The following is a 24149-nucleotide window of genomic DNA, read 5'->3' on the forward strand; positions in this document are numbered from 1 at the left end:
ATGACCACCCCTGCCCTACCAGCAGTGCCCTCTCAGGGCATATCCCAGCCTGACAGACTTGCCAACACCCATGCCAGGCTCATCCCTCCATTGGTGTCATGGGATTTCCTCCAGCAATGAACCTGGGCCCATTCCGTTCATTATCCTTCTCGGCCATGTTTCGGTGGAGAACGGGAGCTAGTTTAACTCATCACACACGTTGCTCTCCACTTTCCCTCGGGGGATCAGGGGAATGGTAAAGAAAAAGGGGGTGTCAGAGTGGGATGCGAGAGAAAGCAACCGTTTGAGCACAGTGGCAGATCGTTTTGTCCTCCCATCCCTGTTTGGGGAGTCGGGGGAAGGAGGAGGAACCCTGATCCTCTGTGAGTATCCGGCTTGTGCACCTTCTTGGCTGTTGATGGAAATGAAAAACTCTGGCTCGTGGATGTTGGCAACATGATTATCGTGGCTGTGATAAGGCTGAAAACCTGAGGGAAACTGATTAGCTTGTCTGTGAATGGGAGATAAGTATTCCCTTGCGGTCAGTGGAGAACAAAGTGAGCCAATCGATCGTTGACGAACAGGGAGCTTAAGTTTTGATTGTTTTTAAGGATCTGGGCTTGATTTCTCCTCTTCTCCTGGCCTTTTGTGGAGCGTCCCCTTTTGCATCACCACTGATGTCACCCGTAATCAAAGCTGTCAGCTTTAGGCGATAAGCCTGTCGCATCCAGAGGAAGAGCAGCCTTTGCCTTCCCAGGCAGCCCTCAAAGTTGCTGCTTGCTGCCGCTTATTCCTTAACCTTTTGCCTGCTAGGTTTACAGGAATTCACCCATGACAGAAATCCCTGGGCCAGTGGCTTTTCATTTCCAGCGGAACAATGGTTACTCTGTGCAATTGTAACGCCAACAGACCCTAGTCGTCAGCACACAGGATCGAACCGAGGACCTCTGGAGCTTGGTGCATGAGCCTCTACCGCATGAGCTAAAAGCCAACTGCCTGTTAGCTAAGGCTGTAATGCAAACTATAATATCTCTATATATAAACATATATAATCTCTCTCTCTCTTCGCCACTACCCAACTGCCAAGCCTCCTACTCCTGTGTTTGCTTGTATTTGTCTTTCGTGGGGGATCAATAACCATGATGCTGGCATTCAGCAGCAGTTCGAGCCTGCTAGTTTGCCATCACTGCAGTGACAGGGAGAGGATGGCTGCTAGCCATGCTGGGCCGGGGCCCTGCTTTCATCACCCCTGCGTTGAACCAAGTGACCCGTGAGGCCTATGCTGAGACTTGTGAGTGTCCCTCACTGTAAATGGACCCAGCCACAATCTCCTGCGTTGTGCCCCCACAACCCTGTTGTTTTCAAGGAGGCTGCCCCCGTCTAGCTGGGAGGAGAATTTGACCTGCTGCGTTTAGCTTCTGCCCCAGTCCTGCTCTCGAAGGGAAGTGGGGTGAGACGCACTCTCTGCTCCAGGGCCGTTGACCTGCATCCTTATCTGTCAAGGGGAAGGTGACCCAGACACACATGGTGACTGTCCAGTACTTTGTTAAGCGAAGTGATGCTACTGAGATGGGCGAGGCTTCTGCATAACCTGGACTTCTGGGGTCCTGCTTCTTACTGCCTACCTAGCCTGTCCTTCCTAGGGCCCGACAGGGTCTTCACCCAGCACCGCTGACATCTCCCATGGAACGCCCACAGCCAGCCAGCTAGCGATCTCCGCTGGGGCTTGCAGCTACTGGGGTTTCCTTGTCCCTTTTGCGGCTCCAATGGCCTTGCTAGGGGGCTGCTGAGGGCAAAGGAGCTTCAAAGGAGCAGCCTGCAGTGAGCTTCTCCTTGCCCCCTGTCCACCCGGCAGGACAGAGAAGTGGCTAGGGGCAATCCTAGGCAGTGATTCCAGCAGGGCACCCTGGCCTTGTTTTCATAGATACACTCATTTGTTTGGCTCTCCAATCCATGCACAGACACGCAGCTGGGACTCGAGAGAGCTGGGTTCTGTTCCTGCCTTTGCCCCAGCCTCCCTGTGTGACTTTGAGCCCGTTACCACTCCTCTCTGTGCCTCAGTTTCCCCATCTGCAAAAACAGGAACAACAATGCTCCCTGCATCGTGAACATGAATGTAGTGCCAAGGGCCATAGGAATAGCTGGACACCACATTTCTTTGCCGTTTTATGGCTTCTCCTCCATCACCCCTAGCCAGTCTCTGATTCCCCCGACCCTATTTTCTTCCCAGTTTATGGACAACCACGTCTCCAAGGTAGGTGCTCAGATGGAACCGTGGTGGGCACCGTAAGAACTCAAACAGCATGTGCTCTTTGGAGTCGGGATGGTCATTTATGTTGTGTGCCAAGACCTTAGCTTGAGGGGGGGGGGGCCCAATCCTTGATTAGCACCTTTGTGCACGACAACGAATGGTCACATTGGCAACTGCAGTTGCCAATCGGTGCACAGCGTTTTTAACATACGCACCCTCTGCTGGCTGGCCAAACATTGTACAGTAGGTCCTACATAAACTGCGACTGTTCTTGGTCTCCGCCTGCATTTTCCCAGTGACAGAGTGGTTAAATTTTGAAACATGAAATATGTATTAAACAGCAGAATTCTGGGAACGAAATTCCCCAGCAGTTCCTACTGATTCTCGTGTCGGTACAATGTTGTCCAGAGATCCCTTCAAAAGCTATCGACCTGTGTCCCAGTCTCCAGTTAGAACTGTTCTAGGTTCTCAGTATATTCATGTACAAACAGCCTGCTGTGGCCCAGAATGCCACAGGGCAGGTATGGCTGCAGAGCTCCTGCCGTGTAGGACATGGGGTCTCTCTCCTGTGTACGTGTGGAGTTTCACAGCTGGAAAAGGCACCAGTCTGCAGAGCACCTGAACGCTGCCACCTCGTCTACGCCAGGCAAGCACCTCTTCAGTGCCTCCCCTCTACAGAAAGAATGTGAACAAATTGGAGGGAGTCCAGCGGAGGGCAACAAAAATGATCAGGGGGCTGGGGGCACATGACTTATGAGGAGAGGCTATGGGAACTGGGCTTGTTTAATCATTGTTGCCGACGCCCCACCGAGGGGTGTGGTGTCGTATTTGCAATACAGTAATGGAGTCCGGTTTCTTGCACCTCTCTAGAACCTTTCATCCACAGATCGGAAATGGACGTAGCTTAGCCTTGCCACGCACCACTTAGGGAATCCCTTCACCTACCACTGAAATGCATCCACATCTGGAATAACACACGTCTGCTCTTCACCAGCAACACAAGTGTCTGACAGCAGGTGAAGAGTGTCTCCTCCAGCTGAACATCTGGGGGACTCTCAAGTCGGCAGATGTCCTCTCCTGAGTTGGAGTGAGGCCAGGACAGGATAAGACCACACCCGTACTGATCTAAAAAGCATTACCTGATCTTTAGGTAACACAAGTGGGCTGGACTTGTAGCAGCTCATTGCGCCTAGCATCAGACCAAACCATTGATCGGTATAACCTTCAAGAGAAGAGTACTACCTACTGAAGCCCCTCCACCTTTTACCTGCATTTTTTCTTGATGATCTCCCCCCCAAGTACTAATCCTGCCCCAACCTACTTAGCTGGAGAACTGTGCATTTGGCTCCTGTGGCCTAAGGGATAAATTCTTGCCTCTCCCTGTTAAGGGACCCTGCAAGAAGCGGCATGTGTCCCTGCTTCTACCCTGGGACATGGCTGATTGCAACCTCCTTGATTCCGTATTTCCTCAAAAGATCCAGGGCTCCCATCACATTCTTATCCAATAAACTTCACTTTAACAAGTGAGAGAGAGAGAGAGAGAGATCAGGAGCTGAGACGTGACTGAAAGGGGAATGCAGTCAGTTCCGGGGCTGCTTTGTGCCGCCAGGCAGTGAAAGGAGGAGTGGCAGTTCTGGAGAGCAGTGGTGGAGAGGGATTATCATGGTGCATACAGATAGATATAGGTAGAGATATAATCAGATAAACATAGCCGGAGTGAGTCTCCTTGGGTCTCAAGCTGCTGAGCAGGGTGAGTGGCAGCTTGGAACTCGGCCACACATCCTGAGAGGCACCTGGCCATTAATTAAATGGCAATTCGGGGGGGTTCATCTGCCTCCCTGTCAAGGCACAATTAGGGAAAAGTCAGTGTTTGTGGATTAAAGTGGTGTGTGGGTTCAGGAGGCCTGGCCATAATCTCCTGTTAAACAACAAAGAGTGTTGCCAGCTAATGAGAGAGCAACCCAGCCTAGGGAAGAAAATCACCTGAGCAGCTCAAGAGGGGAGTGGTGTTTGGGGCGGCCGATGAGCAGATCACGAGTTGTCCTTGGCTTCCATTTAATTAGCATACTTGTGGGGGGGGGTTGGTTTGGTTCAGCAGCCTAGTGTATGATATGACTAGACTAGCCGTGGTTGTGGAGGTTAGGACTGAGGAGGGCTAGCAGAGCCATGTGTGGGCTCTGGACTGGAAGCGCTCTTCAGCAACCTTCTCTCTTGACTCGTTGCTGTCAACCCCTCACTTTTATAAGCACTAAATCCTCATGTTCTTAGACACTTCACCCCTTTGCTTGGCCCTCGGTCCCTGAGGGTATTTGCTTTTGCACCAACAGCTGCTCTGAAACTCAGCAGCGCTGGAGATCAGCAAAGCACGGCCATTCATCCTGCCAACGATTTTTGTTGGCACGCTGCGGCAATCCATCACATACCAGGAAGTGTGCACCCGCTGCTTTTAATCCCAGCTGCCAGGGAGAATGATCGGAGGCATCCAGTCCGCCTGATGGCATCTCTGCACAAGTGTAGGTAATAAGAGAAGAAATCAATAGCCAATTAAATCTGATCCACAGCATTTGATTTTTTGGGGTGTGATGGGAACAGTAATTAATGGAGTTTCCTTGAGACAGTCACAATTCAAGGTTTCCTGTCAAGGCTAATGTGGTTTCATTTTAACTGGGTCTGCTGCAATGTACGGTCTGCAGAGGTGCAGGGCTGGAGGAGCCGTTTTGTGTGTGGTGAGCCTGGTGACCTGCCCCTGCTGATGGCCTGGTCAAATGGAGGTGGAAAGCTCCCGGATCCTGCATGCACCTTCAGGAACAAAACTGGGACGAGTCACATTGGCAGTAGGGCCCATGGGGATAAGTTAAGGAGAGGTGCCAAACATGTGCAATGACCCCCACCCCCAATGGCAGACCAGTGGTTTTTGGGGAGCAGGGATAATGAGGCTGGGCTACTCAATGGCAGTTGGGCATTTTCAAGGGGTTAGCTGGGGCTCGTCCCTCTCCGGGGCGGCGGGGAGCCACACCGCCTCACTACGCACCGTTGATGTCTTGGGGGAATTAGTCCGGCCGCGGGAGTCTCCCTCGGCGGCCCTTGCGACAACTGCAATAAGGACAGTAAGCCCGGGCCCTAGGTCAGAGCCGGGCAACAAGGAGTCAGGCGCTCAGACCTCAGGCAGGGCTGAGCCGTAATAGTACAAATAGTATCAATAAGCCCAGGCCCGGGGTCAGGGCAGGGCAACAAGGAGTCAGGCGCTCAGGCAGGGGCTGAGCAGTAGCAATATACACAGTAGCAACAGGCCCAGGCCCCAAAGGCCCTGGGAGAGGGGAGACAGCCAGCCACGAGGTGGGTGGCAGGGGGGACGCAGGCCCTCCCGCTCCACTGCGTCCCAACCCGGGGCCCTAGCACGGCAGAAAACCCGCTGCTATGTCAGTGGGGATCCCGGCCGCAACACACTGACATGGGCTCTGGCCGTGCTGCAGCCGGACTAGGGTCGGCTGCCCCCCGGGCTACTTCCGGACTCCCCCTCTTGAGGGACCTGGGTTAGGGTGGTGTCCTCAGGGAGGTCCAGCACCATGGGTTCCTCAGGGTAGCTGGCCAGGGGTAGACTCGGCAACTCCTCTGGGTGGTGGCGCGGGGCAGACCCCGGCAACTCCTCCGGGTAGTGGGCATGGGGCAGACCCCGGCAACTCCTCCGGCTGGCGGGCGCGGGACCGGTCGAAGGCGTCTGGCCTCGCCGGCGGCTGTCTTCCCAGTGAGTTCTGAGGTCGAGCCTTTACACCTCCGGGGCGCCGCCTGACCCTCCCAGGCTTTGCCCACTCTGGTGCCCAGAGGGGCTCGTCTCTCTCCGGGGTGGCGGGGAGCCACACCGCCTCACTATAGGCATCAACTTCTCTTAGACCCCGTTTCAAATTGCAGCCTATTGCCCAAGATGGATCTCCCAACTAACAGGTCCAAAATAGAGCTGTCAGGCAGGGAGAGAGACTAGGCCCTGCTAGGCTGAGGCACTCAGATTGTGTGTGCATGGGACGGGGATCTTTAACTGCAAGGAGATGTTGGTTTGTGGATCCCCTTAAATGGGGAGGCATTTCCCTGCCCATTGCCTAACAGCTGTGAAGCAGGTATCAGCTTGTGTTTCAGGTCGGCTGCAAAATGTTGTAGCGAGGCGCACACACGGCGCTCTCCCTCTCCCAGAAATATTAATTAGTTCTTTCTCTGTTGCTTTCCTTAAAGTGAAATAAGTTCTCCAAGCTGAGACATACACGCTTGGATCTTTGTGTCTGGAAAACATAACTGTGGGGAAGTGGACAGCACTCCTGTAACTACCTCACCCCATGTCCCATCTCAAGGGAGATGGGCGGCCTGAGTGTTCGGGGGTTTTTTAATGAGGAACCTCCACCTCGGCCATCTCTTCCTCATGCCGTGGAAGAATACTGCAGCTCAAGGGCTGGAGTAACCCACCAGGATCCTTGTTGGGAGGAAGGGCACGACTGGAGGAAGCTCTGGGCTGCTTGGAAATGGAGCTTGAAGGGAGGTGGGTGTCTTGTTTATGAGTTCCTGACCTTCTGAGCAATTCACCACCGCCTTTTTCTGATTTCCTTCCGCAGCCCTCACGCAAACACATGAGGGCCCAGCCACACACCTGCCCCCGGCCCCAATGCACATCCTGTTTAATGGCTGGCTGGGGCTAGCACCCCCTTTATGGTCACAGAGACTAAGTCCAGGCCCTATCAGCAGACCAGGCAGCTGGAATAGAGATGAAAAATTAGAGTCCTTTCTTGTGCTGTGGCAGAGGCCACGATCCCTGTTTTGTGTTGTGTCCGGTCGGGACATCCATCAGGGACACCTGTACAATCCTTTCTGGGGTGGGTGGGAAAACCAGAGCAACCACCTGCCAGGTCAAGTCTCCTGCTCCTAAGCCATTGGGCCGCGTCTCCCTTTAAAAACCACTCATTCCCCCTCTGTGTGTTGCGGTACAGCTCAGGAGGCCAAGTGGCAGTCGCACGCTGACACCGACTGGCTGCGTGGCAGGCAACCAGGAACATGCAAGGCACTCCAGTACTGAGGAATGCAGCCCCGCCGCTTCTGAAGGGATGGGACTGTTTTCATCTAATGCTGTGTTGATTGTTCAATCAGGGATTGGAGCAGACAGGCCACTGGGTATTCCCCAGCAGGCATTTCTGAATTTGATTGCTAACAGTTTGGCAGCTCTCCACAGGGCATGTACAGAGCCAGTCAACCGAGATGGGCCTGAACCGCCAAGTTTGGATCCACTTCTGAACTCTCTATGTTGAGTTTGGCATTGGGCCCATCACTACTAATAAATTCAGAACGCCCAGCTATTTTATTCAAAAGGGTTCCCTTTTCTATACATTACCTTCAAGAATGCTTGGTAATTTTCCTCTTCATACAGTGCCTCTGTGCAAAAGGACCCCATAGGTCTGTTTGGTTGCAAATAACATGTGGTGTTCTCCGCTCCAATGAGTCCGTTTATTAGTATTTAATGAGGGGGAAATAAATGATGTTCTCTGAAAACATCCCAATGGCCTACGTTGTGCTTCAGAGGAGGATAGAGAATGATCCCGTGTTCTTGCCCTTCCACTAAATACTGCACTGGAATAAAGCGCGTGGTGGGACTGGGCCCCGCTGCCCTCTAGGGTTAGAATCAGAAATGTTCATCTGTGTGTCTGCTAATAGCAAATAGAGATTCCCCTTTAGCTCACATGGGGAGGACCTCCTGTACTCTCAATATAAATGACACCATAGTGCGAATTGTAAGGCCAGAACTAGTCTTCAGACCATCCACTCCAAGCACCTGCATTATGCCAGGCTGCTTTTCCCAGCTGCGTGCCTGCCCAGTTGTCCTCGCTGTTGCAAAGGTTTTCCCTTTGTCCAGTCCAAACCTTTCTGAGTTGAACCTGCAGTGCTTGTAGGTATGTCTGAGCCTTCTGCTGGTGGGTTGGGTTTCTGCCCGCTGATGCACCAGAACAGGACTCGAGTTAATCCTGAGGTGGTTTTAATTGGTCCTTGTGGGGGTCTGGTAAGGAGTCGGAGGTGGATCAGCGCTGCTAGGTGAACTCACCAGATCACCCTAACTCCATCCAGGAGCCCCGTCTTCCATGCGAGTCCTGTCCTGTCTCCCACTCCTGCTGGGTCCTGATCCCTGCCAGGTGGCCATGGGGCTGGAGGTGGAGGAGAGCTGCAGTGGCCAGGGGAGGGACAGCACGGTCGTGGCAGGAAGAATCCACTCCCTGCTCAAAGACCAAGGGAGCAGGGACTCACCTCCAACTGCAATGTGGAGGACCCGGGCTGCTTTTGGTGCTATTGTTCCTGCTCGCTGCTAGGAGAGAAGCCTGCGCCGTGGGCAAGAGGGGAGAGAGAGAGGAGCCAAGTGAATTCAGCTCTCATCCCTCATCATAGATTCCTAGACGGGACCTATTCATCCTTTGGACACTATTCGTGAGTCCCTTATCTGTGGTGGTGGTCTGTCACAGGTGGGTCCTAGCAATTAGTATGGCCAACGTTCAAATCAGGATCCACAGAGTCTGTAGGCAAGAGTACCACTGGCTGCTGAGGGATTCGTGGGAACGGGTCCAGATTTGCTAAACTAATCTCAGCTGGAAATTGCCCATCAAGACATCAGTCATTTTTCTGCAGAGACAACATTGGTGCCACCAGCAGCCTAGGTCCTCTTCTTCTAATGGCAGAGGCTTGTGGTGTTTGCAGGACACAGGGAGAGAAGCCACCTGATTAATTAGAAATGCCAGGGCTCCTGCCTCCAACATACTGGCCAGCACGGCACCCTTTTGGAATGAGAAATGCTGCCCTCCTCAAGTAGTTCATTGAGAACCGGAGTGTATTAACAGGAGTGTTGAATGTAAGGCATTTTACTTGGCCCTGGTGAGGCCTCACCTGGAGTACGGTGTCCAATTCTGGGTATCACACTTTAGGAAAGATGTGGACAAACTGGAGAGAGTCCAGAGGAGAGCAAATAAAAAGTGGTAAAAGATTAAAAAATACCTGACCTATGAGGAAAGGTTGCAAACCCTGGGCATGTTTATGTAACCCACACACCTTCTGGGTGTGGTTTTCTGTCCCATCTGGTGGCACCAAGACCACTTAGAAAGAGAGATAAAAAATGAGTCTGCTCTACAGTGTTAGCTAAGAGCCAGCTGGCTTTTAGCTTATGTGGTAGAGGCTCGTGCACTAAGCTCCAGCGGTCCCCAGTTTGATCCCGGCCGCTGACAACCGGGGTCTGTCGGTGTTACATTTAGTCTTGAGAAAAGAAGACAGAGGGAACCTGATAACAGTTTTCGAATGTGTTAAGGGCTGTTATAACGAGGATGGTGATCAATTGTTCTCCTTGTCTACTGAAGCTAAGCCAAGAAATAATCAGCTTTAATCTGCAGCAAGGGAGCTTTAGGTTAGATATCAGGGAAAACTTTATACCTATAAGAATAGTTAAATTCTGGAATAGGCTTCCAAGGGAGGTTGTGGACTCCCCATCATTGGAGGTTTTTAAGAACTGGTAGGACTAACACCAGTCAGGATGGTCTAGGATGGTTTATTTAGTCCTGCCTCAGTGCAGGGGCCTGGACTAGATGACCTCTTGAGGTCCCTTCTAGCCCTACAATTCTATGAACTTGGTAATGAAGCTCAGGGGATTCTGTGCAGGGAGTTGTCATTGCTCGCTGGATCAAGAGAAGCTTTCCTAGCTAAAGAACGGGCCATTGAGTAAAGTAGAGAGAGATACTACATTCTGTGCCATTCTGGCTTTCTTCAAACTGGTCTAATTGCAGCCGAAGGATCTGGGCTCAGGTCTGCCCATCTCTTCTTCTTAACATACACACAACGTGCCTCAGGTGGCACGTGACCAGGATTCATCACTGAATTTGGTCCATTGGTTGGATCATTTGCTTCCACGGGCCAGGCCGGGGACCAGCAGGGAGTGCGACAGGCATGCTCGTCTGTGCCTGCCCGTTCCGCCCACTGATGCATGAGATGCGATTCCATTGACTTCACAGCCGTGGAGGCTGTGGGTAGAGCAGCGCGTGCTGCAGGTTACAGGGCAGGGGAGAGGGAGGCAATTTGCAAGATTGTGACAATAAAGTCATTCTGCCTGAGTGTTTTCTCATTTGGGTATGAGAAGGAGCTCATTTATTGCTGCCTTTATTGATACACATTGCCCTTTAATCTGCGGCTTTATTATGTCCATGATTTATTTATTTTGAGCAGGAGTGGGGGTTAACTTCCAGCCAGCAGCAGGAAATAAAACAGGAATGAGAATCGTCCTCTGGTCAGGGGGAGGATAGGCCCTGGCTTGTTGTTCAGGTGGGTAGAGGCTGAAGAACCGGACTCCCAACTCTCCGTACGTGTGTGAGGGATCCCAATAGTAACTGTGCATGCTGCTGTGTGTCCATTAAAGCTCCCCTGCCAGGTGTGGCATCCTGCAGAGAGCTGGCTCTGTTGCTTGCAAACAGACCAGACCGGGTTGCTGTGCTCTCGCCCAGTCGAAACTTGGTGGAGAGACACCCTCCTTAGCAACACACACTTTTGCTCCAGGAAGTGGTGGAAGGGAGTCAGCAGGCAGAGCGCCTTCTTCCGAGTCAGCCCGGAACCCCCGCCCCAGTGTGGTGCTAAGGGGTGCTGTGTGGCAAACGTGCCACCTTTCAAATGAGCTGTCACACCGCGCACCTGAGTGCTTATGGGCAAGAACGCTCCCCTGGCACCTCTCAAGCGAGCAGCTGCTAGCCCCAGCCTCCTGTACAAATTCCAAGGTGGGTGATTCCAATCTGCCATCTCAATTCCCCTTTCAGGTTCAGTTGGATAAAGTGTTCTTTGTTTCCCATCCCAAACATCTGTGTGGGTTGCCACTAATTGCAGCTGCAGCTCAGTGGCGGGGGTAAAGCGTTCCCAGGACGTGTCGTTTATGTATCAGTTTGGAAGGCACTAGACGACTGCAAGCCGTTATGTTGTCATCGCCTGGAAACTGTGTCCCTTGCCTCGGTAGCATCCTGCAAACTAAAGGATACACACACACACACACACGCGTGTTGTAATGATCCTTCTCCTTGTGGAGCAGGCAGTGTTGCAACCCTTTGAGATCTTGACACATTGGATTAATCTCTCCATTGTCAGGATTTAGCCTCTAGCTGAAACTAAGGGTAGGCATTAAGGGCTGTAATGTTGTCTGTTTGTGGTGTGATGGCTTCTGAGAAGGGACCTGCTGCTCACGGAGTTCCACCATATGGTACGCAGGAAGCAGGGAGCGAGGGGAGGTGGCTTAGAGACAGGAGCTGCCAGTTTTGGGAACCAGGCCTTCACTGTGTTGTCTGAGCCTTTGTGGAGGAGCCATATTTGAACCCAAAGGGTTTGCAAGAAAGGAAGAGTCCCCATACAGGTGCCAAGATCTTTCCCTTAGCACCAAAGCCACCCGTGGCCTCAGTGAAATAGATCATCATGCTGGCTAGGGATGATGTAAATGGGATACCTGTGGGAGAAATGTGCTGCTCTAAAGGTAGGAGATTAAAGGGAACAGCTCTGATGCCACAATGATGGGCCCAGTTGAGGAAACTGAACAGAATAGCAGCAACATTGCAGCAGCATCCAGAGGCCTCATTGTGGGCCGAGGCCCTATTGTGAGGGGTGCTGTACAGATACACAACTGGGAAGGGTGCGTAGCCCCAAGAACTCACAATCTCACATAGGACGAGACACAGCAAGTGAGTGAAACAGACAATAGAAGGGAGGGGGAAATTGAGAAGGAGAGACATGGTGAGGTAACATGTTACGAAGGCTCCCGTTGTGCGGAAATGAGCCGTTACGAATCACGTGACAGTGGTTTCTCCGTTGTCGCTTTGAATGGTCCGCTCAGAACAGCGAGGTGTAACAGCACTGACTGGAGACAGGTGCAGCACACCATGCTCTTCTTTATCCATCCGAGCACCAGAGCCACATCAGACTTATTGCCTGGCCTTTATTAGAAACTCTTTCCCGTGCTTCAGTTTCTGACTCCTGTGTTTCACGTATGCTGTTTCTCTGAACAGACGCGCAGGATTAGCTGTCTGCAAGCAGTGGATTGTGGAAATGAAATTTTCCATCAGCCATAGCTCCGCTCCTCAGGCTCAGGCTGATCACCCGGAAAAGAAACCTCTCCAGTTCTGTTTGGGGACAAAAACAACATGATTGAAATCAGGAACTTGGATAAATAAAATGAGACAAATTCCTTCTTCAAGGAATTAATGAGCCAACCCCGTGCTCCATGAGCCTCTGCTCTCATGTCTTTGCTGAGTGTTTGTGAAATTTCATTGGTGTAAGTCTGTCCATCCAGCCCCTCCGCCCCATTCTTTAATGGCCTCGCTGTGTCTGATCTGAAACTAGGCTGTAAGCGCCTTGGAGCAGGGCTCATTTATTATTATTATTTGTATTACAGGAGCAATGCCCAGCCAAGGATCAGGGCCCCGTTGTGCTAGGTGCTGTAAAAACACAACAAAAAGGAGGTCTCTGCCCCAAAGTACTTACAATCTAAATATAAAACAAGAGGCAACAGGTTGATACAACAAAGAGGGAAAAGACAAGGTAACAATGAGATGATTATGGGTAGCATGGTAAGCAGTGGTCACAATGCCCCAGCTGCCTACCCATTGGTGGGTTTATCTGCATTGTGAGGCGTTGAGCTCACTTTTGAGAGCTGTGACATAATACATGAATATTCTCTTTCTCTCTCGGCACAGGTCTGGGCCCATACACGTGCTCAAATACCATGGTGGTGAACATGGAATGAGAACCTGAATAGAATACGGAATTCAATCAAATAATAAGGAAACGAGATAGAGAGTAGGAAAACCTGCATCTAATGGAGAGAAAGGACTTAATAGAAAGAGCGAGCTCTTTGCATGTGGGGTGGCAGGCTGCCCTAAGCCAGTGTGCTAGATTTAGGGCCTTATGCTCCCTCTCAGACCAGATGGGAAGGGGAGTCAAACTGGGTGCCCCACGTATGAAAGGTGGGATGGAAGGAAAAATTCCTCAGCACCCCTGATTCTGCGGGAGCCCCTCCTTGTTGACACCACAGAGCTGGGGCTTCGTGTGGTAGCCATATGCCCCAACATGGTTCTCTAGCAAACTCAGAGACTTCTATCCTGAAGAGGGAGTTTTTGAAAGGAGCATCCTGAAGGGAATGGAGGGGAGCCATGCTGTGATGCAGGGAGTGGGGAGACTGGGCAGCCAGGCCAGAGGCACTGCCCCCTCCCAAACATCACGAGGTCCATGAAATTTCCCCATGGGGCATCTTGAGGGTTCAGAACCCCACCTGCCCATTCTGCCTTATGGAATGGCTCCTAAGCACACACGGAGATTCCAGCAGAATTTGACTCCTTCTACAGGTTTCTCCAGATAAACAAGGCCTTGAATTGGGAGGATTCTCCCCAGTTAGTAAGAAAGGTCCTCAGAGTGATGGTACATCTGGGAAGAGGGTCTCTGGACCTGCCTGCAGGAATTCGAGTTATAGTTTATCCCAGATTTGTTTTGATGAAAGCATACAATTTCTCACAACTTGATATTAATTGGCTGACTCCAGCTCTCTCTTGGAATTTACTGTTTCAAATGAATCACCTTTACTTCCGCCCCTTGCCCACTCCTCTGCTCAGTTCCCTTTTAATTTTACAGCTTCCTGAGCTCGGCACTGGGAAATCGATAAGTAATTTAGAGCCCGGCAAATACAAAGGAAAACAAGTTATTTTGCACTTTTATGAATATTTTGAAGCCAGAATTGTCTGAAAAAACTGGGGCTCAGTCAACGTCACAACCGATCCACCAACGTCACACATTAAACAGCATAAGGTCATAGACATTTGTAATTAGAAGGCTAGCAAACAAGAATTTTTAAAACTACCCTCTTGAATCAGGCTGTTCAGTAATATTTGTGGTAAGCTAATAAAAGAGGATTTACAATCCCAGCTCCATGCTTAATACTTGGGAGAATGGATCTTATTCCATGGAGGGTATTTTACAGCTGAGGAGAAAATATCCAGTTTGGGTTCTTTGACCCAGGGCTTAAAGTGATCTCAAAGAAATACTGAACCTGGCAGTGCTCAGGATGGAATTTTATCCCCTTTTAGGGATCAGACAGCTCATTTAAATACATATCTAATGTTCCTTCTCAAGGACTGACCCACTTTAGAGCTGCTTCAAAGGTCTCTGTTTCCTTGTCTGGGTGTGGAATCTCTCCAAAATATCCCAAAGGAGTGCTGCTTTTCAGGGGCCTGTCCTATGCCTGATGTTAACAGTTCTGAACTGTATTTCAAGGGAGGAAACAAAAATCAGACTTTGTGTGATGACAGTTAGGTGTTGGGTTGTGATAAGATGACCCATGACGAGAGCTCTTCAAATCTCAAGAAGCAGGATGGAAAAAAATCTGTGATACTCTAAACTTGACCCACAGTCCAAGCTCTGTAGTTCCAGAATAGCCAGCTGTTAATATTGTTACCTTTTTTGACGTGAGCAGCTAATCAAAGTTCAGGGCCCTGCACATTGTGCCAGTTGGGAGGAGAAACTGCGTCAAAGAAAATACCAGATTCCATCATCAATCTTGTTTATTTAACATGAGCAGCAGTGAAATAGTTAACCATGTGAACACTTGTGTTGTCAGAAAGTCTCAGAGCCAACGTCCCACTGAGGGGAATGGGGCACTTCCAGAGCTATCATTTGTCTGTCACACAGGAAGCACTGCCTCAGGTCACATTCCGAAGGTCTTCTTCACAACCAGGAGGGCTAGACACTCAATTTTTATTTAAATTGGAGCTTAAATTCTGCAGATGCTGAGCTGGACACCAGAACAGTGCTGCTGCAGTTTCCCAATCAGGGGACATCTGGTAGACACTTTCATCCCTTCCTAGTCATGCTTTGATTATCAGGTTGGAACAAAGCCTCTATAGCAAAGCATAGCTCCGTTGAAATTGGCCAGTTTTACCCATTTCTCATCCAACCCTTAATTAGCCCACAACTGCTCAAAAATGTTGTGAACTTTTCAGAGAGTTTCCAGCTTATTACAAACCCCAAAATGAGTGGCATTCCATATGGTGGTGAGTGCCACTGGCAAATTTCACTAGGCCCTAACACTGACCTCATGACATCTTTTGCAACACCATGTACAAAATTGCTGGCGGTGACAACTCAGTCATAGTCCTGGTTAATAAGTCAATGATCTAAACGGGATGTTGTCCATTCATTCACTTAAGGCAACTTGTGCAATGGAAGTGCCGCTACCATACATAGCTGGACATGCGGATCAGATGGTTGTGCGTGCCTATGTCTTTTTACGCAGCTAAATGGTTACCAGCACATGCATATACCCACTATACAGCATGTGTGGTTATGGTCCGTATAGGGGCAATTGCAGTCAGGAGGATATGTACACATTTAACTTCAAGCAAATAGGCCATGTTTTGAAAAAGGATCCTTTCACATTGTACTTGTAAGTTACATTTGATTATCGCATCTTTAGGTAAGTTTGTAACTTGTCCCCAGGTCTCAGCAATTCCCAAACCTTTCCCCCTGCTGATGCCCTACTCTCTCTGACCTCCTTATTATTTCTTTAACATTTTTATTGCCAAACAGCCTCAGCCAGCTCAGAGTCCATTGTGCTAGTCAATCTACAAAGAGATAGTAAATGACAGTGCTTCAGAGTTACATTTTGAAAGACAAACTCTTTTGCCATCCATTTTCTAGCTGCCCATTGGAGGTTAGGATGAGCTTTTAAAGTAAATGTTTGTTCTAATAACCTGTTGGCTGCAGCCTTACATCTCAGGACAGGAAATGCAACCAGTTGGCTGTATCTCCAGCCATGACAAAACACTCTGATGTTCCAATGGAGTTCACTGGGGTGTCGGACAGAATGGAGGAGTGCTGGACAGAGGGCAAAACAGTTAAGGTTTGGTTGATCAGTGATGGCAATAAATAGTTTCCCTCTGATGAAATGCAGTTCCGCATGCACAGTGTTCCCATGTTAAGTACAACTAGGGAGAGCACTTCAAAATACTTAAGTGCTTCAAATATTCTGTACTTAGTACTTAAGTACATCGTAAAGGTAGATAAAGCACAATGGTTTTTTATCCACAGATACTTTTTAAAAATAGGTGATTGAAACAATCACATACCTCCTGGATTCTGGTTGGCGTCCAGCACCCATTGTCCTGGCTTGGGAGCTTCAAGCCCAGCTCTTGCACCAACCAGGGAGGGTGGCAGCCCACCCCTTTCACTTCTGATTGATCACTACAACCAGCAATGGGTAGACTCACTCCCCGGCCCAGCTCAGTAGCAGTGGGGAGACTTGTTCGTAGTGTCTGGGGAAACCCCAAAGTACAAGACCCCCTGTTTGGATACTTTTCTGCAGCAACAACTCTGTGACGGGTCAGTGTCCAAAGAAAAAAACAGATAAGCAAATTCTTATAACAGATAAGCTCATTCTTATCATACAGGAGTGGGAAGTACTTGCACTTCTACTTTTACTTATAAATACATAAATGCTATTTCCACGGCACACTTGTACTTATAAGGACTTCTGCAATGGCGTGCTTGGCACTCATACTGAAGTCATTTTAATTAGCACTCACGGCTACAAACCCACTGTGAAATGCAAGTGGCGAGGTCAAGTTCCAGGCTTTGGCAGAACTTGACTTTGACTCTCTTTCCATAGTTCAGGAAAGATGTGGACAAATTGGAGAAAGTCCAGAGAAGAGCAACAAAAATGATTAAAGGTCTGGAGAACATGGCCTCTGAGGGAAGATTGAAAAAATTGGGTTTGTTTAGTCAGGAGAAGAGAAGACGGAGCGGGGACATGAGAACAGTTTTCAAGTACATAAAAGATTGTTACAAGGAGGAGGAAGAAAAATTGTTCTTCTCAATCTCTGAGGATAGGACAAGAAGCAATGGGCTTAAATTGCAACGAGGGAAGTTTAGGTTGGACATTAGGAAAAACTTCCTGTCAGAATGGTTAAGCCCTGGAATATATTGCGGAGGGAGGTTGTGGAATCTCCATCATTGGAAATTTTTAAGAGCAGGTTAGACAAACACCTGTCAGGGATGGTCAGATAATACTTAGTCCTGCCATGAGTGCAGGGGTCTGAACTGGATGACCTCTCGAGGTCCCTTCCAGTCCTATGATTCTATGAGTCTTTCATTCTCTGCTGTTGTATTTATGCTCATGAAAGTTCACAGGCTGGTGAATGGGGCATCTCTACCTGGAAGCTTCTCTCATCCTGATCTGATCTTGATCATGGCCCAGACAGAGTGAACCAACAGTACCAAGAGAAAACAAACAATCCAGACGCTGGCCTGACTCAGTGTTTATCTGTCTGTTTGAATACTTGCAGTAGCCTGGAAGCTATTGTGCTTTTGTAATGGGTGAACCACTGTACACCGAACCATCCAACAACGTCTGATCTGGAGGTTGATATGAATTACTTCTGTGTAACATCCTACTTTAAATTAAGTGTTTCAGACCAAGATTGAAATTTGATTTATTGAATAATGTTACAATATGTCAGCTAAGCCCGCATGTTTGCGGTGTCACGGTTTCTATCCCCAGGTCAGTAGGATATGCTAGTCCAGTGTGTGGGGAATCTATCTATATCTGGCTAAGCTAGCTAGCAAGGCATTTATACGGTGCCATTTTCTACGGTATCAGAGCAGCTGGGTAGAGTCCTGTATTTAGAATATTACTACTACTTACTTAGCACGTAGGTTGCATATTTTATCTTCCAGATGATTTATGGAGATTAAGTAATTAATTATCACAATCCCCCTGCAAGGGAGTTGAGTATTTTTACTATCCTGATTTGACAGACCTCATAACTGATGCACAGAGAGGGGAACTGACCTATCCAATGTCTCAGGAATGAGTAGACAGGATTAGACATCAGGAGTTCTAGTCACAGTCCACTGCTCTAACCACTAGACAACACTTCTGTTATATCCATGTGTGATGTTTGTCTGGTGGATCCAGAAAATACAATGTGTGCAGGTAGACAGATTCCAGAAAAACACACACACACCCTGTCCCAGACACAGTATTAGTGAAAATGCTATGATGAATAATTTGCATGGTTTTTCATCCATCAATATCAAAGCACTCTCCAAAGACGAGTACGTATCATATATCTTCATTTTGTAGATGACATAGCCAAGACACAGAAGTTAAGTCCTTCTCCTGGGATCACACAGCAAGTCAGTGACAGTCAGGAATAGAACTGTGGTGTCTTGATTCCCAGACCCTGTGCTCCAGGCACTAGACAACCACTGCCCTGCTGCTGCTATGCATGCAGTTAGATTTGATTTACATGTTCATGTGATGTTAGCCCAATGGCTGCCAACAGCACATAGATTCCAGGTATACCCCCCATGCACACATTTTCAGCTGAGTCATGACCTACAGCATGTATGGCGGATCAAGCCAAGAGGTGCATTGGTAAAGGGATATTGTGGTGCTGTATAGAATAAGCCATCCTGCTGCATGTAAGATGCGTTTGCTGACTGCTGAGATCAAACTGTGATCTGTTTAATCCAGGTGGAAGGCGGTCCGGCTGAGCACAAGGACTTGTGCTCTGCCAGTCAGTAATTAAAAACCTTGCTTTATCGTAGAATGCACGCTGACCAAGAGAGCTGTGTTCATGGGCCACTAAGCAGGCAGCTAGAGGGAGCGATGCTGAGCTGTGTTTACAGCTTCTCTCTAAAGTTCCTCTTGTTTTTTTGCCTTCCCTTCAGGTCTAATAATACACGAAGGGCCCTCGGTTTACCGGATTTTCAAACGGTGGCAGGCGGTAAATCAGCAGTGGAAAGTGCTGAACTATGACAAAACAAAAGACATGGAGGACCAAAAAACAGGGACCAGGACAAACCTCCGAACCTCCTCCCAAACCAACCATTCATCCTCCACCGGTGGTACAGCCAGCAACTCCGCTCCAGCCAACAACGGGGTCCGGGGCACTAGCCACGCCAACGGCACCCTGTCTGACCACCACTGTGCTTACACCATCTTGCATATACTCAGCCAGCTGAGGCCTCACGAACAGAGAAGCCAGTCTAGCACGAACAGAGAGCTCGTCATGAGGGTCACAACAGTCTGAGCAACGGAATTCAGGAGGCCTTAACGCGAAGTGGAGGAGACAAAGAACTCAAGAGCAGAGAAGCATGGTGTGCCTTTAATTTTCTGGGTAGCTGCACAAGGTGTAAGCAGCACTTGGCCAACTGACGAAGAAGAAGGTGGAGGCAGAGCTGCACACTCATGCTAAAGAGGTTAACGTTTTCCAGCCAGTCAATATTATTTTTTAAAAAAATAACAAAACAAGTGCAATACGGACTAACAGCTAACTAGGCAGAGGTTTGGGGAAGCCGAGGAAGAGCCGGTATTAGCATGTCTTACAAGTTTTATTAGCTGGGATGGGTAATGTTCTGCACACACTCACACACGCCCCACACACACACAGACACACAGTGTGGGATGATAACAAACAGAAGGGGAATGACGGAAGCGATGTATTTGGAGGAGTTTTCAGATTGTATTAAGCAGGGATCTGAGTCATCGTTTTGTTTCATAAATCATTCTGGAGCCCTGTATTACTCGCGATAGAGTATTTCCACTGAAATGGCTGGGGATTTTTCAGTTTTAATATTAAAAAAAAAATCCATCCATATTTCACCAAAACAAAAATCAGCAAGGGGTTCGGAGAATGGCGTTGGGAGCGGGTTTGACAGACATTTTTTGGCGAAGTTTGTACAGATGCGTGGTGGGTGTTTGAAGCACAAGCACTGGTATGATGACCCCAGATCCCACATTCAAACCTTCCCGCTCACAAAAACCATCCTCCAGGCAGACTTTGAGAAAGGAGGCTGCTCCGGGTTAATTTCCTCTCATACCCCATCACCCCGGATTGATTACATTAGGCCAGTCCCATCTCCACAGCTTTCTCCTGCATCTGTGATTCAGACTCTCATAAGAGGGTTTTTTTATCTGTATATCCCTGCTGCTCAACTTGCAAGAGAGTCTCACTCAATCTTATAGGTTAAGCCCTTGATATCCAGTCTGCTGAATGACTGTGTGGAAAAGACTAAATGATGAGCTAACAAAGACTTAGTCTGAAGAGGGAGCACAGTCCCTGAGTGAATATATTATGCTTTTAATAAGTCTCCTTCTCTAGGAGCTATCCACGAAAGTACCAATTGCTCTTCAGGAACATCCTCTTTCAATGCACAATGGCTGAATCATTTGTGGGTATTAAAGGGACACTGTCAAGTACTTTTTAAATAGTTTTTAGGGGCTTTTTTTTTTTTTTACTCGCCATCATTTGTCATATTCTCTTAAAAGCTTGAAAATAAAAATTCTTTCCCTATTGATTTTTGTCCTTTTCCATTTGGCACACACTGTTCTCCCCTGGCCAGGGCCTTGCCCCGCTGGGCCCTCACCCCGCCCTGCCCCTCTCCTCCCGACCGTCTACTGCAGCCAGAAGTCAAACATGGCTGCACCCTGTTTACTTTCATGTGCCCCAGCATTGCTGACGGTGCTGCACCACGGCCCTGGAGAACAGAGCTGTTTTGTTAGCGTAGCCGAAGAGCAGAAACCATCCCAATGCAGACAGTTAACTGGTTTTGGAGCAATGCCACAGCAAATCAAAAATAACCAACGCCACCATGGTCAAACCCGGTGCCTGGAGTTAGCCGCCAAAACCCATATGTAAGCAGATGAACGAAAGCAGCCTGCTTTCCAGCTGTGCTGGGGGTCTCCTGCCTTAGGGGTTTCTATTACCACCCTTCACAATGGTATCTGAGCGCCTCTTGCCGCTTCTGTTGGAGCCATGGGAGTTGATTCACGCCCCTACATATGGATTTAGCTGATGGACTTTCATAGAATCATAGAATATCAGGGTTGGAAGGGACCTCAGGAGGTCATCTAGTCCAACCCCCTGCTCAAAAGCAGGACCCATCCCCAATTAAATCATACCAGCCAGGGCTTTGTCAAGCCTGACCTTAAAAACTTCTAAGGAAGGAGATTCCACCACCTCCCTAGGTAACGCATTCCAGTGTTTCACCACCCTCCTAGTGAAAAAGTTTTTCCTAATATCTAACCTAAACCTCCCCCACTGCAACTTGAGACCATTACTCCTTGTCCTGTCCTCTTCCACCACCGAGAATAGTCTAGAATCATCCTCTCTGGAATCACCTCTCAGGTAGTTGAAAGCAGCTATCAAATCCCCCCTCATTCTTCTCTTCTGCAGACTAAACAATCCCAGTTCCCTCAGTCTCTCCTCATAAGTCATGTGTTCCAGACCCCTAATCATTTTTGTTGCCCGGGTTTGACTTTGGGCGCCCGGGTTTGAAATTGCCGGCCTGAAAGCAATTTAGCTCTCAGAAGGGATAAGCATTTTAAGGAAGGTCAGATTTCTGGGTCTCCATTACTTGACAGTGTCCCTTTGAATATCAGAATGCAACGGAACAGGTGTCTTTATGGCAGATGACATGTGGGTTCTGAAACTCCAGCCGAGTTGAGTTCTGCCCTGAGATAAGATTTAATCCCAAGACAGCTGATGAAATGAGGAGCCATGCAAACAAACATGATTTCTGGGAGGCCAGTGTCTGTATAGCTGACCTATCTCACTGTCTACCAAAGAGTGCTTTTGGTTGGGGTCGGGGCTGTTTTGATGACCTCTGAAAGGTGCTGTTGGGAGCATGTCTCTTACGGGGCTGCTCCTGTGGTAAAGTCTAGCAAAGTCTGGTTAACGCAAGGGAACACAGCAGCCTCTTCGTGCCCCAGGGGCTTTTCCAAAGGGCAGTGTTCTTGTCACAAGAGATGGCCACTTGTGATGCTCTGACAGGGGTGGGGGCTGTCAGACGTAACAGTAAATAGTGTCATCTGATCCCCCTCCAACTCCCATTATGGGGTAAGGAAAACCAAATTCCTTTCACTGGGGTTAGCAGGTTGGGAGTTTATAAGTTCAGAAGCACATCTCACCATGAAAGGGAGGCATGGCCTGGTGGGCTGAGCACAGGATGGAGTCATCTCACTCCAGCTCTGCCACCAACTCTCTCTGTAGCCTTGGGCAAGTCCCTTAATCTTTCCGGCTCAGTTCCCCATCAGCAAAATGGGGATGATAATACTTACCTACCTCACAGGGGTGTTGTGAGATTCAATGTTTGCAAAGCCCATTGACATGATAAGGTAGTGTGTGTAAAATAGATAGCAATGAGCTGGTTAGCAGGAATGAGCACCCACTGCCCTTTGCTGAACAAACGTCAAACTGCTCAGCTCGGTGTATCATAGCCCCTACACTGTTACCAGAGAGTCCCCTTTTGCTGAAGTGGTAGGGTGCTGCCACTTTCGTATGACGTTCTGAGTGGCTCTAATGTGCAGCATAGTGACAACCACATGGTCCTACTTGGCCATGGATTTGTTACAACATTTTTCTATACACGTGTTCTCCATGCAATGTGCTTAGAAACATATGTTCCAGTTGCAACTGGCCTGTCTGGGTCTGGGCTGTTCAGTGGCTGAAGCATCCCTCATGAATGGAAAACCCTTTCATTTGGCTTCGGAGCCCAGTTTCAGAGACGGTGACCTTCTGAGCCCTTCCACAATGGTTTAAGAATCAAAGACCTATTTCAGCTATTTAATAGCCAAACCAAATGAACAGAACACGCAGTCTTGCCAAGTTCATCAATGACTGGGCATCAGATACTATGGTGACAAGGAGCACTTAAGTACCTAGGTAGATAAGACGTTAGCTAAAGGAAGTTGGAAACTAATTAAAACGCTTTCTTAAGCATAGATTCCCAAGGCCAGAAGGGACCACTGTGATAATCTAGTCTGCCCTCCTGTATCACACAGGCCAGAGAACTGCCCCAAAATAATTCCTGTTTGAACTAGTGCTCAGGATCTTCGCTTTCATTCCATCAGCACAATCTCCTAGAAGACAGGTGTAATTGGAACCTCTGCTTTCAGAGCAGTTTATTCCTGAGCAAAGTGCTTCTGAGTTTTACGAACATCTAGGCTGCTGGTCTGAGAGCGATGGGTGCACGTTTTGGGGTTTTTTTATTATTTTTTGGAGCGGCTCTGAAGATGGCAGGAATAGCAATGAGCATCTATGTTCCATGGCAGAATGCGCTCTTCTCTCCTCCCCCGTCCCCTCATTTCTGCTCCTATGCAGGACAATAAAAAGTGCAAAAATGGAGACATGCAAACCACACCGTGGACTGGCGGGGGTTTGCAGAGGGCAGAAGGGACAAGATGACGGAGCTAAACAAAGCCGTTCTATGGAAGGCATCCCTTCCCTGGCATCACCCCACCCACACGTCACTGCTCATCTTGCCTTCTCTTTCAAGTACTCTTCACTTTGCCTCGTTGTCAAAGAGTTCTTGTTTGTATTTTTAATGCCATTCTTACAAAGCAGTGAGCCCTGCTTCCCTCAGATCACGCTGTTTGCAAAGAACTCAACAGCTGTTTTGGGGGAGGGCGGGTAGGGGCAAAACCGCCATCGGGCATTCCTGTGCTCTTGTGCTTCATGGCACGGTGAAACAGTCAGAGGTGGCTGATGGAGAGACGAGGGGTCTGAAATGATTCGTGGTCCTGCTAAATTACTCACATTTTGTTACATTTTGTTCCTGATTTTCTGTCAGCTTTGATGGGTCACTTACTGCCTTTTTGGAGAGGCTTTGCTCTGTGTGACTTCTCTCAATTCTATCCTCTTTGCCCAAAATTTCAGTGGTGGCCACAAGCCTTCATTGCTCTTCCAGTCTCTCCACCAAATACCCACCCTCAAGCCCATTCCTCCCACCTCCCCCATCAGAGCACAAGCACACACTTAGACTGTAGTAGGGGGTCTACGTGGTCCAGGCTTCCACTTCTTCTGACGCCCCTCTAGTCAGGACTCACAGCCCTTGCTGT

At 48.9% G+C, this 24149-nt stretch overlaps 1 protein-coding gene across 1 annotated transcript in view; it reads left to right on the top strand.

The window, feature by feature from the left end:
- Positions 1-19341, top strand: part of MARCHF4 (membrane associated ring-CH-type finger 4) — a 160023-nt gene extending 140682 nt beyond the window's left edge. Inside the window, exon 4 of the mRNA XM_077830359.1 lies at positions 18980-19341. Coding sequence (XP_077686485.1) covers positions 18980-19341 — 362 coding nt within the window. The remainder of the gene's footprint in view (positions 1-18979) is intronic.
- The last annotated feature ends 4808 nt before the right edge of the window (positions 19342-24149 follow it).

This window comes from Eretmochelys imbricata, chromosome 11 (genome assembly GCF_965152235.1).
Source record: "Eretmochelys imbricata isolate rEreImb1 chromosome 11, rEreImb1.hap1, whole genome shotgun sequence".
In the NCBI taxonomy this organism is placed as follows: Eukaryota; Metazoa; Chordata; order Testudines; family Cheloniidae; genus Eretmochelys; species Eretmochelys imbricata.